The 17,658-nt window shown below is 43.5% G+C and overlaps 1 protein-coding gene across 10 annotated transcripts in view; it reads left to right on the top strand.

The window, feature by feature from the left end:
• LOC146988925 (3',5'-cyclic-AMP phosphodiesterase 4C-like) overlaps positions 1-17,658 on the top strand; it is an 85,000-nt gene that overhangs the window by 58,465 nt on the left and 8,877 nt on the right. For 5 of the 10 annotated variants that reach the window (XM_085774709.1, XM_085774710.1, XM_085774708.1 and 2 more), the window contains 6 exons: positions 12,875-13,066; positions 13,705-13,746; positions 14,926-14,962; positions 15,542-15,615; positions 15,705-15,754; positions 15,956-16,068. In XM_085774709.1, coding sequence (XP_085630835.1) covers positions 12,875-13,066; positions 13,705-13,746; positions 14,926-14,962; positions 15,542-15,615; positions 15,705-15,754; positions 15,956-16,068 — 508 coding nt within the window. The remainder of the gene's footprint in view (positions 1-12,874; positions 13,067-13,704; positions 13,747-14,925; positions 14,963-15,541; positions 15,616-15,704; positions 15,755-15,955; positions 16,069-17,658) is intronic. The other 5 variants (XM_085774711.1, XM_085774712.1, XM_085774716.1 and 2 more) reach the window with 1 other exon arrangement.

The following is a 17,658-nucleotide window of genomic DNA, read 5'->3' as shown; positions in this document are numbered from 1 at the left end:
GATGTGATATTTCTTGAGAGTGAAGGCAGACAGGATTTAGTCGCTGAGGTCAGAGGTGTTTTGCTCTCAGCGCGTCGGTGGCAGTCGTGGTGAAATGTCTCGTGTACGTGTGGCCTTGTGCTCTGCACTGAGCTTCACACGTCACACTTCATTGTATCTTTGCAGCTTCACTGAGATTTTCCAGTTTTTGTTTTGGTAAAAACGAAAAATCTCCTCATTGTTTGAATCGTTGCCTTTTATTTTTCCTGCCTTCCAAACCACAGGTTGATTTTTAAATTGCTGTTTCCCACCGTGTTTTGACAAAGGGTGGTTAGCTGTGTAGTGCGAGGAGGAAGGCAGCCGGTTTGGATTTCTAAGGTTGATACTCAGCTTTCTTCTTCTTGAAGCTGTTGAGGATTTAATGGATTCACACTTAACACGTTTGTATTCAGGGCCTCAAACACACCATTTTCTTTCTCCTGTTTGTTGAGAATGTCAGTATTTGTGTTTCCTTATACTTTTAATTATTTTTCCACCAGATTTTTGTTATGTTTTTTAGAAAAAAAGGAAAATACATAGTTCTTACCTGGCGCTTTTTATAAAGCATCTTTTGAGGCTTTTTGTCTTTAATTGATGGGATAGTTGAGAAAGACAGAAAGTGGGGAGGCAGTGAGAGGGGGAATGACATGCAGCAAAGGGCCAACATACCAGGGCCGGCTGCAACGAGGACTGTAGCTTCTGTATGCTCAACCCACTGAGCTATACGGCACCCCTTGCATCTATATCTACTGTAAAGTGGAAGAAATGCATGCGTGTGTATGTGTGAATGGATGAATGTATGTGTAGGCTACTGTGGATGATTGATAAGAGTAGAAAAGTGCAGTCCATTTATTTTCAGCAGCTGCTTCACAATAAAAGCCTTTCTTCACTTAAAGGCTTTTACTGTGATGCAAACATCCTAGTATTGAAATAAATGTTTACAGCTGGAGCACATGCCTGCGGCGCGCTAGCTTACCTCTTTAGCGGCTCTTTCTTTGCGTGTGCAGCTCATTAAAGCCAAACAACTTTTCACAACTGTTTCAAAGTGACAACTCCAAGCAGATGACGCTCTGGGAGACGTTGCAGCTTCTAAACCATCTGAAACCTCCATCATATCATATGTCATATCAGGATGGCAGTTCAACATCTGAGCCACATATCAGTTTAACCGCTGTCGTTTTCACGCTGTCCTCACGCAGGCCGTCCCTCCCTGCAGCACAGAAATCAGATCTGACCTTTGGCGGTGTCACAGCAGGTTTGCCAGCCCTGTGGGCCTCAGCCCGTGTCAACACACTGCGACATGACGCACAGCTCGCTCCACAGGAGGTTAAAGGTCACTGCAGGTTGCCAGCATGTTGCCACACAATGTAAATGAAGGGTCACGTTAGCTGTGACGGGCACCGTGGTCATGCTCGACGTGAGTATGAGTCAGCGAGAGGTGTCTCCCTCTGTCCCTGCAGCTGGTTCGGCTCCACTCACCTTTAGTCACGGCGCTGATGGATCTCCCTCCTCCACAGACTCCAGCTCCTAGATCCCAGTGATGTGTTTGTGTTGGGTTCGCTTCAGGTGGTTGTTGCTGTCCATGCAGAGGTCAGGCCAGGGTGCAGATGAGCTCCATCTGCTGAGGAGACTTTATGTAGATTTCATCTGTTGGATTACTTTTCCATATGCAAAAACGTACATCTGCATGGCCCCTGTTAATAACATGTATCAGAGCTGCAACAGTTTCAGTTAGCTGATTGACAGAAAGTTAATTAACAACTGTTTCATCTGTGTCTGTGTCGTTTCGCTAACCCTCCTCCTGGCCTTATGCATTTGTTTTAAACAAAGCCGGCAAGAAAGCAATCCAAGGAGCGATAGATAACGTTATATATCATATACGATGTTATGTGTATATATTTGTGTAGTCTTCTGTCATAAACAAGAGGGGTTACGGGGCGCGTTTGTGCAGCAGAGACGAGAGCTGGGAGTCACGGGTCGAAGGCTCTAAACTTACAAGGTTGGTTTTCGGCCAAAAGATGCTACTTGGAAGGAAGTGAGCCTCCTTTCTCACTTTTAACAAGTAATTTATTTATCCATCACATTTAACTCCAATGCTGTAAAAATGTAGCATAGTTGAGGTAAAAATCTTGCATAGTTCCTTTTTATGCGAACATACCAACTAGTAGTTTTCAGCTCCTCAAATGGGAGGATTGAATCTTTTCTTTGTCTTGGTTGATACTAAACTTAATATCTTTGTGTCTGAACACATCCCCTCTGGATGTGGGAAGTATTAACTGGCATTTTTTCATCATGTTCTCTTAAAGCACGTCCACTGACTCCATGTCGATAATTTCGACACTCATAGGCGATGGCGGTGTGATGAGCTTTGTTTTCCTCTTCCCTGACAGATGATGTTGTTTTCAGCGTCTCATCCAGGGTCTTTGTCTTTTCACCCTCGCAGTCCTCCCCACAGCTGTTGGGTGTAATGTCTTCCATCGATCCAGTTGTCCTCCTCCTCCTGTCGACACTCGCCCCGACTGCCTCGTAATCACGATGTCTGTATAACAGATTATATTCCACATGTGACATATCCAGCTGTTCTCATATGGCAAATCAGCATCAGTGAATGATTACCGGCAGATTCATTTGACAGGAATATGGACTTTTCTAACAAAGGATTTTTGACCCCTGCTGAGGACTGACAGAAAATATTGACGTGACAGTGGCTGCTCACTGGACTTGCTCCCAAATCGTTGCCAGTTCACAGTTAACGCCTCAGCCCGCTGAACCGCAGGACGCCTCTGCTCCGAGTCTCTGGAGTCACTCTGCTCTGTTCCTACAACAAACACGTCTCAGCAGAAATCCCACTGCGTCCGCAGGGCTCGGCCAGCTGGTTTCCAGCTCCTATCTTTTCAGCGTGTTTCATAGCATCCTTCACGTTCTAGCCTCTTATTTGGTGGAAAAACAGAACAGCAGTGAGCAGAGTGTTGGGGCCGGGAATAATTGCAGGCCTGCGAGCGAGCTGGTCGATCGGCGTTGCAGTGACAGCCATGAAACCACAACTGACGTCAGCAGACAAGTGTGACTGTGTTTGTGTGACTGTGTGTGTACTTGTGTTGAATATTGCTGCTAGAATAGTGGACCGAGTGTTATCCCGACATCGCTATGACTCCAGGAATGATCGTCAACTCAGGGACAGATGAACTCTCAATAAAGAAGCTTTGTTCGGGTATCTTCTCGCAGGACTAGACAATAGCGTGGTTGATGGACTTTTTTACGTAATCCAAACAAATGAAGAAACAAGGCGTCCACATGCAGCGCTGTCTCACAGGTGAACTCCATCACCTACATAGACTTCAGGGCTCCGCCTACACAGCGGGATGCCAGGTAGGGAAAAGCCACAGAGGACAATTCAACAGCTCGAATTTGATTTAGAGATTGCAGCGAAACGACAAGATGTGGTGTCTGTGCGTGTTTGTTTCAAAGATAACCGTTACAGCTGCAGTTTATACAGAGACATGAAGTATGAGATGGAAAGAATATGCGGAAGAAAACACTCTGATTTGTTCTGTATATTTGGGATTCGATTTGAGAAACAAATTCTGTTGCAAGTATCTGCAGGTAGCGGCGTCATAAACACCCAGGATGCCTGATACCGTCTAAGAATGTATAAATAAGTAATATATAAAACATCCAGCTTTTTCTCTCCCACTATCAGTTATCTCAGCTCAGGTTATTGATCCAATATCGGTGTGCAAATGTACAGATTTGTTTGTGTATCACTGCTTGGTTTAAATACTTAGAGGAGGGGGATTTCTTTTGCCATGCTGGCGTTCTATAGGGACTTATTGAATTTAGCTGAAAACAGAAATGCCTATTTTTATAATGAGTTTCAGAAAAAAAACAACTGTTTTTAATATGGATCTTGGTCACATCACGACTGATAAACGTTCTGCTCAGTAACATCACCATCAAGGCTGATATTTTTCTAGTGTATTACATATATGGGTGCATCCAACATGAAATACATTTGACCTCAATAATCTGTATTTCTTCATCCAGCTCTGTTCAGTAAAGCTTTATCTCCTAATAATGGTCAAGGATAAGTAGTATTTGAAGGTGTTTATTTAGGGAAATAAAAAGGCAGATAGACTCAAAGAAAACACTCTTCCCCCTTTGTCTCCACCTTGTCGTGTCCCGCTGGTCAGCGATGTGATTGGCTGCTCCTGGGTTGCCCTCGCCTAATTAGAAGAGGAAGTGGCACACTCTTGTCTCACCACCGGACTAAATCACTGTATACCGAAAGGCGCCAATTAGTGCCATATGAACATGATTAGAGGAACTGTGTGTGTGTCCCTGTGTGTGTGTGTGTGTGTGTGTGTGTGTGTGTGTCCGTGTGTGTGTGTGTGTGTGTGTGTGTGTGTGTCCATCCGTGTGTGTCCTAAACCAGCCTGTCCAGTTGTGCACCAGTGTGATGTAAGGTTGTTCGATTTTCAGGTCGATGTTGGAGCCAAATCTAGATCTCCACTGCTGGGGCTGTAATCACACATTGGGCTGTGTGTGTGTGTGTGTGTGTGTGTGTGTGTGTGTGTGTGCGTGTTTGTGTGATTGAGTGTGTGATTGAGTGTGTGTGTGTGTGTGTGTGGTTCTGGTGGTTCTGGCCTAGTGCGCTACCCCTCTAACCAGTTTCTAATGATGTTAATGCTGATCAGTCGCTGTATGGATTTCTCCCCGGCTGGACAGACAGAGCTAATCACTGCACATAGACTCCACGATCAATAACACCCGTCCGGAGGAGTGAATCAACCTTTGAGGCGCCCTCAGCTCCAAAAAATGTAACCACTTCACTGCCGCACCAGCTGCTGCATTCATAATTCATAATTTAAAGGGACTATCTGCTAAAACAGGTCTCCGCTGTTATTATAAGTACAGTATGTACACGCAGGTTACGCTCGATCTGCAGCTCCACAGTTCGGCCAGAATATCTGTCAGCAGATAATAAAACCCTGCCAGATCCAGCACAACCTCCAAAAAGACAAATCCACCTTAGAAAATAAATCATTGTGAGGTTTTTTGGTTTTTGTGTAGCTACTATAAAACATTCAGTTATTCAGCAGAAGTTTTGAAATTTGAAATAAAACTGCTGCTCAAACAACACAAATATTATCAATATGGAAACATGTGAAGAGCGTCTCACTTTTTTTTAATATTGGCTGTTATTGTCCAATAATTGTCTGAAATTGTCCAATTGATGTTCAGATCTTTCTATGCTAAGCATCATAATTATACTACAGCTGTTGTGATACAGGATATTAGTCAAAGTATTAAAAGTCTAGTTGCTCAATTGCAATTTTTTTTTATCTTCACCCTGTAGTTTGTAACTTTTAGCCACCCCAAATTTATTAAATTTTTTCTGGCTTTCTCCCCACTCACTGGCAACAATCAAAACAGAGGCCTCATGTTTTCAAAGGCAAGAGTCCTTCCTCCGCCTGTAGGTCAAAGGTCACACAGAAAAATAATAAACACAACAGCTGGCTCGACTGGGTGCAACGCTCTCCTTCCCTGGGCTATATTTAGGGAGACATGAGCTGCTCTGAGATCAGATGTTGATGTTGGACACAGAGCGTTTGCTCTGTTTGGACAGAGATCCACGGTGGCTGGTCAGGTGGATGGAAAGAGCAACTGGCTCCTCGTGAAGGCGGAGCTTAAAGGGTCCAGTGCAGGGGCCATTTTTTAATCATTTTTAACAGTGGATTAGTTTTCTAAGAAGAAGTTTGAAGATCATGCAGTGAAAGTGATATCTGACAGGAGTTGGGTCAAATGCAAATGGTGTCTATATACAGTAGTAATATTTCATGACTCCTACACAATAACAATCATCCACTCTTCACCTTGTCTTCTTGATATAAAAACTGCAGTTGATACATTAATTTATACCCGACCAAGATATCAGCTGGAATAAACTAACCTCACTAATTTGCTGTGGTTGCATGATAATTCAAACGCATCTGATGTCTTATATAAAACTGCACAGTTCTTCACGGTGCTCTGGAAGGAAATTTCACAACAAACAAGAGAAACAGTGCAAGCGTTAGTGTCACATCACTGCACGTGAAACATGCTGAATCTGTTGTGCACTGCCAATAATATTATCTACAGTCTGCTGTGTCTCACTGTGTCCAACAGTTTGCCTAAAGATTATTTCCTGTATTGTTGTCTGTAGATCATCAGACAGACTGAACTTAGCTTTGTGTATCTTATTTGTTTATCCACTGAACTCGTGTTTTTTTTTTCTTTTCTATGAATGTAAGTGCTGTGAGATTTAAAACACTAACAAAACCACCTATCAGCATTGAAAACAGTGTTGTTTGATGTGTTTGAGTTGATCAATCAGATCAAAATTTTCCAGCATTACTGTCAGAAGTGTGACTACAGTATGTGAAGCAAAAAAAAAAAATCCCTTTTTGGGGAAATTAGTAACAACAACAAGAACAAAAACATATAAAACCATTGTTTTTTATTTCATGAACATAAAAAGCAGATCAGCAGCAGATTCAGGATGCAGATTTCTTGCAGTCAGTCAGCAAAGTGAAACCGAAACGAGGCTGCCATCTCCAACAGAACAAAAACTGCAAAAATCCCAAACCTCAGAATCCCCCCTCGACTACTTCTAAAAACACAAAATGAAGCATTTTGATCCTCTGACCAGCAAAGTCACTTGAAATCGTGGGTAGATCGTGACGATGCTGCGTGTGTGAGGTGGCCTAAAAATACCTCGGAGCTTGAGGTGATGTGCAGCATGTGAAAATTCCTCCATCAGGAATAGAAAGTAAGAACAGACCCTTATGTGGCTGCAAATAGCTGCCAAAGGGTTCGTTATACTAAGATCTGACTTAGTGCACAATTACTGTTTTTTTCTGCCTTAAAACTTCATGAAATACATACTGTAGATAGATTAAAAAAAAAAAAGTAACAGTGCGTTAACATTTAAAGAAAGGCTCCTTGTTTAAACGTCTCGTTACCGCAGGGACTGTGTTTATTTCACTTCAGAATTGAACAGAACTTTTCATTTCATTTGCACTAAAACTGTAAAGTTAGAGAAAGGGGAGTTTGAGCTGATCTTCCCTCTCTTGCCTCCATATTCACAGATGTGGTTCTGCATAAATACATCTCTGCTGCTTGTTCCTCTCCCACCCTGCTGCCCAGCCTCTCCTCTCAGTGCTGGCATCAAGACATCAACACACACATGCGCGCACAGACACATACACACACACACACACACACATGCTGGTCTTTCCATGATTGTGGGGATGCTCGTTGACAAAATGCATTCCCAAACCTAAACCTAATTCTACCCTTAACCTTACAACCAAGTCCTGACCTTCAAACAGCACTTTGAAGTCCTGAAGACCAGCAATTTTACCCACACAACCGTAGAAAGACACACACAGTACACACACACACACACACACACACACACACACACTGAGAGTGAAAGGAAAGATCTGTTTGGTAGGGTGAGCGGGGGAAGCTGGTTGTTTTTCTGCAGCTCTCAGATCAGATCTACAATAGGCTTTAGGTGTAAAGCAAACAAACTCCTACTCCCTGAACTCTCTTGTTCACACACACACACACACACACACACACACATACTGTACACACACACACACACACACACACACAAAAACATGATGACATTGCCACCAAAGCGTTCCTGCTCTCTGTTGTTTTTCTCCTTCCTTTCGGATCATTTAAAATCATTAGTAAATCTAAACTCTTGACGCATGCTTTCGTTCAGTGGTGTACTCTCTCGCTCTCTCTCTCTCACACACACCCACACCCACACACACCCACACACACACGCGTGTGCGCACATATTCATTAAGTGTTCCCTGGCCTGTTTTCCTCCTCCTCCTCTTCCTCCTCCTCCTCCTCACCTCTCGCCTCCTTCCTGGTGTGATGTTTGAGGCCCCTCGGCCAATTCCCACGCTACGAGGAAAGAAAACAGGAGGGAGAATATGTGTGTATGTGTGTGTTGTTTGACTTTTGACCCTGAGCCTGTGTCATCCCCTGTCAAATAACATCTGGCCTTGACGGTTGTTTTATGTATCAATCTCGCACACAGAACAAAAAAAAGTTTCTTAAATCCCTGGGCCCGTGGTTCCCATGCCTACAGTACATCACAAGCATGCATGAAACAACAACTGGAACTGATCCCACTTGGCATTTCCCAGCTCAAGCTTACACTAAAATTAGGCTTTATAGATATGATATAAAGCCCACTCAATTAAATGAGGAAGGCTCTTGGTACGGCCTGATGATGCCAAAGTTTAAGTGTCATTGGCACTGCCAGTTTTTTTTTAGATGAAAACATAGTCTGCCGCAGAGGAATTGTTACATTTTAAAACCAAGTAAAAATGTTTGATAAAAACAAAGTTGTTTCCAAATGTTGGTGAACAGTCACCTCAGCAGAAATTGTAACAAAGTATCTTGTTTTGCCTGTCCGCTGTTACGCAAGATCAGGAAATGTAGCAAATCCTCTAGAGCTCAGGAGCTGGGATTTTCTGGGAGGTTGACGAATAAGATAAAAATCAGCTAATTGTCTCTAAACTGTAACACCCGTTCAATCTGATCACCCAGCTTCCAGGCAAAGTGACTGAGTGATGGTGCAATGGAAACTTTGTTGATCACCACTGTGCTCTTAAACCGCAGTTCGCTCTACTCTGTTTGGTTTTGAAGAAAAAGGGATTCCTCCTCCCCTTCAGCGTGGTGATGATGAGGTGCAAGTTAAACATCCTGGGAACAAAAGCAGAGTTTAGGATGTGGGTGTTAGGGGGATGTGTGTGAGAAAAGTTTAGTAAAACGGAGTTAAAGAGAGAAAAGGGAGCCGTCATTTACGTCAGAGAAATGCAGAACAATGCTGGAGGCAGGAGACGGACCAAGGTCAACTTGTTATGTATGCTGCAACTGAGCAAGACGTCAGCCGGCCTGTCTGTGTGTCTGTCTCTTTAGAGGGGGAGTGCCTGTATTACCCAGATGCAGAAGCAGTGGTGTAGCAAGTACTGCCAGCAGTTTTACTGTAGATGTGGTACTAGTAGTATTTGAGGTACTTGATCAGCAGTTATAGAGATGGTTGTAAAAGTCTGGTCTTGGCACTTTTACAGTTTGAATGTTACAAGATTTAACACAGAAAATGTATCTGTTGTTGGTCCAGACATATTACAGAGCGTTCAATAAAAAACTGGAGCTTCAATCTGGAAACATTGGTATCAGCCTGGTCTCCACCAACAGTAGATTTTATAGACTACAGCACTGTCTAACACACTGTGTAAATTTGGACTCTGTCTATTAACTTGATCCTTTATGACATTTTAGTATCCTTAACATTTGTTTTACACTATAGATTCTTGTTCCTTCCTGCAGCAGAAATATAATATTTCCTGGGGGAGCTATATTGCTCACTTCCATGTAGTATTACTGTGTTTTACCAGCAATGAGAGGATATAAAACCTCACAATGAGGGAAGCTCTTCAAGTGCAATAAAAAAAAGTGTGTCTTATTTTACATGCACCAGTCGAACCGAGCGAAAAACTAAAATTTAAACCAAGAAAAGTGAAGATCATTCTGAATACATAATGCATAAAAATCTGGTGACACATGTGAGCATTTATCTCAGAGCTGTACGCCAAAGATTTGTTTTACTGTAGATGAGGCTTTGGTCATGGGAATTCCTGGAGAAGTGCTGTCATTTTAAAACAAGGGATTGTTTTAATTTTCAACAAATAATTGTCTGCTGAGTGCTTTAGTTCAGGTGTTGCACTTTAATACTTGCTCCAGTAGTGGGAGCTGTCTGCCTACCAGATGCCTGTTGGTTGCTGCCGCTTGTGAATGGGAGCTAAAGCTGGAGGGAACTGCAGCTGCTGAAAAGCTGAATGATGGTCGTGAGTCTGTAGAGGGCGAACTGTGAATCAGTTAATCAGCACAATAGGACCACGCAGACACTATAATACAGTCCGTGTTTTTTTTAATTTTATTATTATTATCAGTTTTCCTGCTTTTCTCATGGCTGTTACTGACATTACATCATCATAGTTGAGTTCAGTCATCAGCCATTTAAATCTGATATACTGAGTTGATTAAATATCAGCATTATCCAGTCCAAATATGATGTAATGAAGACACAGTGGTGAGAAGCAATAATACTCGAAGACCTCATTTCAAAGGAGCAATATTATTGTTATTATTTATACAGTAATGGATCCATGTGACCAGAGAACAGATGTGGGAGATCAGGAGGTTGAGGGTGTGAAAACGACTGATAAGACGGAGCCATATAAATATAATTTAATTCTTGGTGTGTTTGTCTCTCAAGTATCAGGTTGTCTGGTATCTAACAGAAAATCTAGGAGTTTAAATTGACGGCAGACCACATGCACTGCTCCCACTTTCATACCCAGTCCAATGCTTTGCTTTGTTGAGACCACATGACCATGTTAAATCCCAGCAGAAGTGCCAAAGTGTCCTTGAGCAACACGCTTGTCGAACGCCTTACCTGCATCAACTGAGAGAACGTCCTGCAGTCTGATATTTCTACTTGCAGCACTTTTTTTTTATCACCCTGTCAAAAATTATTCTAAAAACATCCTTCATGCATGCATTCATGAGGAGGGAAGAAATCATCTGCATCCTACCTGAGGGAGGTGGGGAGGGGGAAGGAGGGGGGGGGGGGGGGTATCTACGTAAGCTCTGTCACTAGTCTCCTAGTTCCCCTCTTTCCTGGCAGGCAGATCTATTTATAGCTCCTGACGTCACTGGTCTCCTCTGATGGAGCCTCGTCACGGCCGGCTACACCGATCCGAGGTGGGAAGGGGGGGTGAAAGAGGGGCTGGGGAGGGGTGTCATCACTGAGGTAAGCCCATGCTGCGGCCCAGCCTCTCTCCCTCTCTCTCTGCGCTGTCACACCAATCAGGTATGAGATGCTGAGGTGCATCACTGTGCTGGATACAGCCTCCCTGATCACCCCCCTGGCCACCCCCCACCCCCTCCTCTTCCTCTTCCTTTTCCTCCTCCTCTTCCTCATCCCCTCTCTCTCTCTCTCTGTCTCTGTGAATCGGCTCTGTTTCATTCAGCATCGATTGCATAATAGCCGTCTTTCATTTATCAGGCACTGCTATTGCTGGAGCGCCTGAAGGCAGGCTCGGCTAAAAATAGACACAGGCAGCCTTCCCCCTGCTCTGTTTTCTATTGTTATTATGAAAAGGGTGGGTGGGGCATGGAGGATGACAATAGCGCTAATTAGAAAACACTTGGAAAATAATAATATTTCTGAATTATGTTGCTTTTTATGAAATATCCATTTATAATCTCAGTCATTTTTGAGGTTGAATTAAGGTCAAAGAGAAAGTGAGCTGCTGGTTCAGTGTGTTAAAGCACATGCAGCAGTCTGTCTGTCTGTCTGTCAGTCAGACGCCGTGCTGCTCTCTGACAAAACAGGTCGGTGTGTCCTTGAGCAAGGCACAGCTTCACTGAGGGGAATGTGGATCAAGGTGAGGTTGCAGATTGTTTCCCTGTTGCTGAGCTGTGACTCTGCTGCTGCTGCTGTTGTAAAAAAAAAAAAAAAAAAGGAAATCCAGTTTGGTTCAGAGGAAATTTTTGGGTTAAAGGGAATTTATTGGGTGATTGTTGGCTAAATCAAACCCTGCAATCCAGATGAGATCCTGCGGACTGACCTCATCCGGATTGGAAGGGTAAAGTTTGGGCCAAGTCCGACTGTGATGCCATTGGACTGAATTCAGCCGGTTGAAAAGAAGATTTTTTTCTTAAAACACTCCAGCTTTTATTTTGTTTATACAAATGAAATTTAATTTTAACACCAAAAGGCTCCTGTACATTATGTACTTTAGAGGGAACTAGTTCAGTAATGTGGTGGGGGGGTGATGATGGGAGTGGCCGTGGAGGAGGGGGTGAGGGGGGCAGCTCGACTGACGTAACATGCATGCAGTCATTGCTGACGTCACACAGAGATAGTGGAAGAAAAGAGTGTGTGTTTAACTGGAAAAAGCAAGTAAAAACAAGGTCACCTGTTTAAAGAGAGGCTCAGGGTTGTGGTAGACGATTTGAATCAGACATTTTTTTATTCTGCTACCAAGTAGAAGACGTTTTGGGAATCTCTTATGACGTTTTATACCGAGCTGTGTCATGATGAATATTTTTATACACACTGTTCATGTTTGCCTTGAGTCTCTTGTTGCTGACGTCACTATTATTATGTCGTTGAAGCACTTTGAGGTATTATTTAGACTTCACTGCGCACTGTACTTTCAGTCCCATTCATTCATTCATTCATTCATTCAGAAGAGGCTTCATCACAGCTTCTCGTAGATTGTCTTATCTCAGCTTTCTCCTCTCTAGTGTCGCCGCATGTTTGCTGTCAGCCACTGCAGGAGAAACACCGTGTTACTGTACATCAAAGATTATTCAGGCTCGGGACGCCCTGCTGATTCTTACAGCATCTTTGTCTGGGACACCTTCTGTGTGCCGATAACCTAAGTTATGCTATGATGAACCTCCTTAAAGCAATTCGTGAAAAGGAAATTTTACAGTGTGACGTTATTTATCTGTAGTGCTTGTTTTTCTTCAATCTTTTTTTTTTTACCTGTCAGATTCTCCCTATAGTATTTCATTTCTAATGTTATCTAAAAGTAGTTGTATAGCAGAAGTAACAGCATTAAGTGTGTGTGTGTCTGTGTCTAAGTGTCTGTGGGGTAATTTAGTGACACGAAATGGCACTTGAGATAAAATGAGCAGGTGAACGTGACAGAGACTGTGAAAGGAGGATTCATGTGTTTCTTCTTCTCTCCCCCTCTCTCTGCAGTTTTGATGTGGAGAATGGCCTCTCGGTGGGTCGCAGTCCACTGGACTCTCAGACGAGCCCGGGTTCTGGTCTGGTACTTCAGGCCAACTTCCCCCACAGTCAGCGCCGCGAGTCTTTCCTCTACCGCTCCGACTCAGACTTCGATCTTTCGCCCAAAACCATGTCCCGCAACTCGTCCACTGCCAGCGACCTGTAAGTATTTCAGAGACTTTGTCTGTGTTATTTTACCACCAATAAACCATCCAACCAGCATCTGATTTGTGTTGTGTTGGAGAGAAGATAAGGAAGACAATAAAGTGCAGTATACTGTAGGTCATTTGTTCAATCATCAATCATCAAACCTTTACAGTGGAAGATAATACTTCAAAATAATTGAGTTAATGCATTTTTAATGCAATTTCTTAATAAAAAAGTGTGATTAAAAAAAAAATAATAATAAATTGAGGGTCTTTTCTTTTTATTTTATTCCTTCGTTTGATCCGGATATACAGATTGTATCATTACTGCTGCCGTAGAGTTACTGTGGAAACAGTATGTATGTAAATCTGCCCAGGTCCTGGTTACATGTACTGTACGGCTTCTGGCTTTTAAGAGGCTTTTGGTAGCAGAGATTGTGTTTGTCAGTGTGAACAGAACAATAAGATCCAGTTGGGACATCCAACTAAAGCCAGACATACAGTCGAAGTAGTTTTTCTTCCAGTTTCTGTTTGTGCAGCTAAAGGTTTTTCTGTGCAGCTAAAGGTTTTTCTGTGCAGCTATAGCAGTGTCTTTGAAGCCAGAGTGTAAATGGGGCCTCGGCCACCAATAGCTGTCCCTCCTTTGTTTTGAAGGGAGGATGGATTGAAGCATTGGGAAGTCAATTGGCTACCTCGGTGAGAAAAAGTGTGAAGACTGCTGTGACTTTCTGTCTATCTCTTTGCACTGTGCCATGTTGTCATGACTCAAACCCACCACTTCTCCCAACCCCCACCCCTACCGCCACCCGCACCCCCCTCACCTTTTTTCCCAAAAGGGCCACTCAACTTCAAAAGTGTCACCACTGCAGAGTTTATTCCCAGCAAGCATTTGACAGAGGGCGATCTGGTGTCACATACTCTACTGTACATTTGAAGTGAACCCAAAGGCAAATCATATTTCAATTTGATAATAAGGCACAGTAAAAAAAAATAAAAAATACTTGGGCCTTGAGTTCAACAGTGAAGGACGCTACAGTCCTGGGGTTTCAGGTTTCAGTGCAGGCAGGTGTTATAATGTTATTCTGTGTCAAAATGTTTGCTAGACAGTGACGTAAAGTCTGACGACACTGTACTTTTTAACTGGCGGCACGGATTTGCTCTGAAATTTGAATGGTTACAAGGTGCATGTCGTGACCCCAAAGCTTTCAGAGAGGAAACTGGCTTCCCCAGCAGCACCCCAATGCATGGACACACTCCTCACCTGCACCTGGTTTACTTCTGTAAGGCTTGGAGGCTTTTAGCAAGAGCAAAATTAAATCTGCATTAAGTGGTTTTTGACCTTCAGAGTGAAACAGGCCACACAGAATCATTAGGTTAGAGACCACCTAACAACAAATATACTCAAATTATACTATACACTGTAGCATCTTATTGGAGACAAGTAGCCACACAGGGATTTAATATTTACAAGCAATTAGACCAATATTAGTCTTTAGCTGCTATTTGCTATAATAGAGTTTCACCTGTTGCTGTTGTACCCCATTTGACGTTGGACAGCTAACCTACACTCTCACACTCATGAGGCCAGAGAATCTGATTTATCATTATATCTCTTAATGCAGGTTTATTTAGCTTGTTGAAGCCTCCAAGAAGTATAAATAACTAAATAAATCTCCTCTCCTCTCCCTACACCCCTCAGATATTTGAGACCAGCCAGTCTCTCAAAGCCGAATTCCTATAAGTCCTCATTAAGATCCTAATGACAACAAACATGTTTGTTGTCATTGTTAATTTGTCTGCATTTTGATATTTTGTGGTATTTCCTGTCCCATGTCTGTCCCTTCTCACTAGATTGTTTATCTGTGGTTTTTGTAGGCATGGAGAAGACATGATAGTGACTCCGTTTGCACAGGTCAGTAGCATTTACACATGTTTTTCAATGCAAGACAGGAGATTTCTGAAATTCAGGGGCCATTTTCATCAAATCTGTCAAAAATCCAGTGATTTAATGATGTTCTAGTCAACAAGGGACAATCTTTTGGTTTTATGGCGTAATGTAAGGTATAAGCTGTTTCTAAAATTCATTGATTTCTGATAACTAACAGAATCCATGGTAAAATATGACAAATATAATGCTCATCAGTTTTTTGTATTTTATTGTTTAATTTTACAGGAAGCTGACAGTTTATTTGCTTCTGTTGTCCCTTGGCATTTAGACAAAGAATACATGACAGCAAGTGCATTATCTAAAACGACACAATGTACAAGGAGTCCACTTGTATGGACAAGAAAAGATTCAAACTCCAAAATAATAATAAAAAAAACAACAACTTCACAGTCAACACTGCACTTCCTCTGGTCCTCAGCAATACACTCGCCAAGTTTGAAGTCAATTGGAAGAGCAATTCCTGAGAAAACCCAAGGACAGAAAGTTGTAGGATCACAGCGGACACAGACCTGCGCTCACGTCCAGTGTTTCTTGTTGTTCTAGGTTCTCGCCAGTCTCCGGACTGTGAGGAGTAACTTTGCTGCTCTGACACATCTGCAGGACCGTGTGGGAAACAAGTAAGAGCAACAAGACGGAAGAGTGGATGAGTAACTGGCTGTTTTGTTCTTGTCATTTTCACTAACACCTCATCTGCTCCCTGTTGCAGGCGGCCGTCAAGCAGCAACCAGCCGTCCATATGTAAGCCCTCACTTACAGGTCAGTGTTTACACCGTCGTATGATGTGACATGTGGGGATGAAAGCGTTTGTCTTCATCTGCCTCTTTTTCAGTTTTTCATCACAAACGATGTATAAAGAACAGAAAATATCATGACGTCATAATAAACTCAGGCTACGTAGGGTTGTCTGTGGCTTCTGCTCGTCTGTGACCTACGTTTGTGTGACCCTTAACCTTTCAGAGGAGCCTTACCAGAAGCTGGCAGTGGAGACACTGGAAGAGTTGGACTGGTGTTTGGACCAGCTGGAGACGCTGCAGACGAGACACTCTGTCAGTGAGATGGCATCCAATAAGGTGAGGACTGCACCTTTTACACAGAAATCCTGCCGCCCTTCATTATGCCTGTCTACACTGAATCAAACAAAGCCGGCACATCGCTGCTGCACCGTGTGTGACTTTAAAATCTGTGCTCTGGATTCAGAGGTGAAGCGTGACGTGCAACACAACAGAGTCCCTTTATGTACACACCTTTTATCCAACGCACCCCAGTGCATCTCAGTGCTACAATTGTAGCGTTTATACAAAAGAGCGAGTTAAAATCAACCTTCTAGCACTGGAACATTTTCAGCACATACACTATAAAGCTCCAAAAAACCCAAATTCACACATAAATCCATGCACAGATGACCTCACATATGTCAACATGGGATCCTATAGACACAACAAGCTTTAATATATAAGGATAGGATTAGTCTTAATGTTTCTGTGGGGAAGATTTCGACCGATGTCACGTGGTTCAGGATGTGCTTTTATAGTTCCCATCCCATTCGTGTGAGATCAGCACTGAAAAACTGAGAAAACATCAAATATAGATGAGGTATGAGGGGGGAAATCCATCTCCAGCTGCAGTGTGTGTGTGTGATCACGGCTACGAACGAACACTCAGGTTCATGAATGGCATCTCCCTCCTCTGAAAGAGTTAATCAGCATCGCCTCGCTTCACTCCCTCCTGCTTCTCTCCTCCGTCTGGCTGCTACACTCAAACCTCCTCCATCTCCCAGTCAGCCAATCACATCGCTCTCCTCCACCCAGCCCCTGAAGCCAGATGAATCTGATTGGACAGAGATAGGAGAGAGAGGGGGGGGAAACGGCGAGTAGAGCTGAGGGGAGGGGGGTGTTTCTCACAGCCTCTCCTCTCCCTGTTTCCCTCCTTATATTTCTCATTGACACTGTGTGACAGTATTTGGATGAGCGACTGCAGTCACACCCGTTCTTCCCCCAAACGAGAGACCACATCCCCAGCCTCACCCTGCCCTATCCCTCCCCTCTGACCCCCACCCACCCAACCAACCCACCTACCCACCCTCCATCCCCTCACCTCCAGGACAGCACATGGGACTGAGGGGAACTTCTATTTCTCTTTCAATGATCAAACCGTCCCCACTGAGGTCGGAGGAGAACCAAGCGTGGAGGTCACAGCCGGCAAACTTGTCAGCTTGTTTCTTTGGATTTTACCGACCTCTTGACATCAACATGCGGGGGCTACCATGCCTGCGTCGGCGCTCTGGGTATGTCTGTGCCAGAGACTCAGACAGGTGAGCGACACGGAGCTCTGCTGGCTCGCCTTGTTTACTTTGGGATCTATTGATCAGCGGTGCAGGCTTTGCTTTGGCCGAATGCTGAGACAGACGGGGCTGTCTCTCTGTCTGTCGGATCTGAGTCAGGAGGACTGGATCTACAAACACAATGTTGAAAACGTGTGTTTGTTTGTGTATGTCTGTGTATATACGAGAGTGTTTGTATGAGCAATAAAGGGGGAAAAAAGGGGGCAGGGATGTGCACGTTAGAGGGAGTAGCTGTACGGAGCTTATATCGTAAAACAGATTCTTAAAATCTGTGGCTTTGTTTGCAGAACCAGCACTATGCTGCATGTTACTTGTACAT

Source organism: Trachurus japonicus, chromosome 4, assembly GCF_045865225.1.
Source record: "Trachurus japonicus isolate A0001 chromosome 4, Traja_1.0".
NCBI lineage: Eukaryota > Metazoa > Chordata > Actinopteri > Carangiformes > Carangidae > Trachurus > Trachurus japonicus.
The sequence above is the reverse complement of the archived record's forward strand: the minus strand, read 5'-3'. Positions and strand labels throughout refer to the sequence as shown.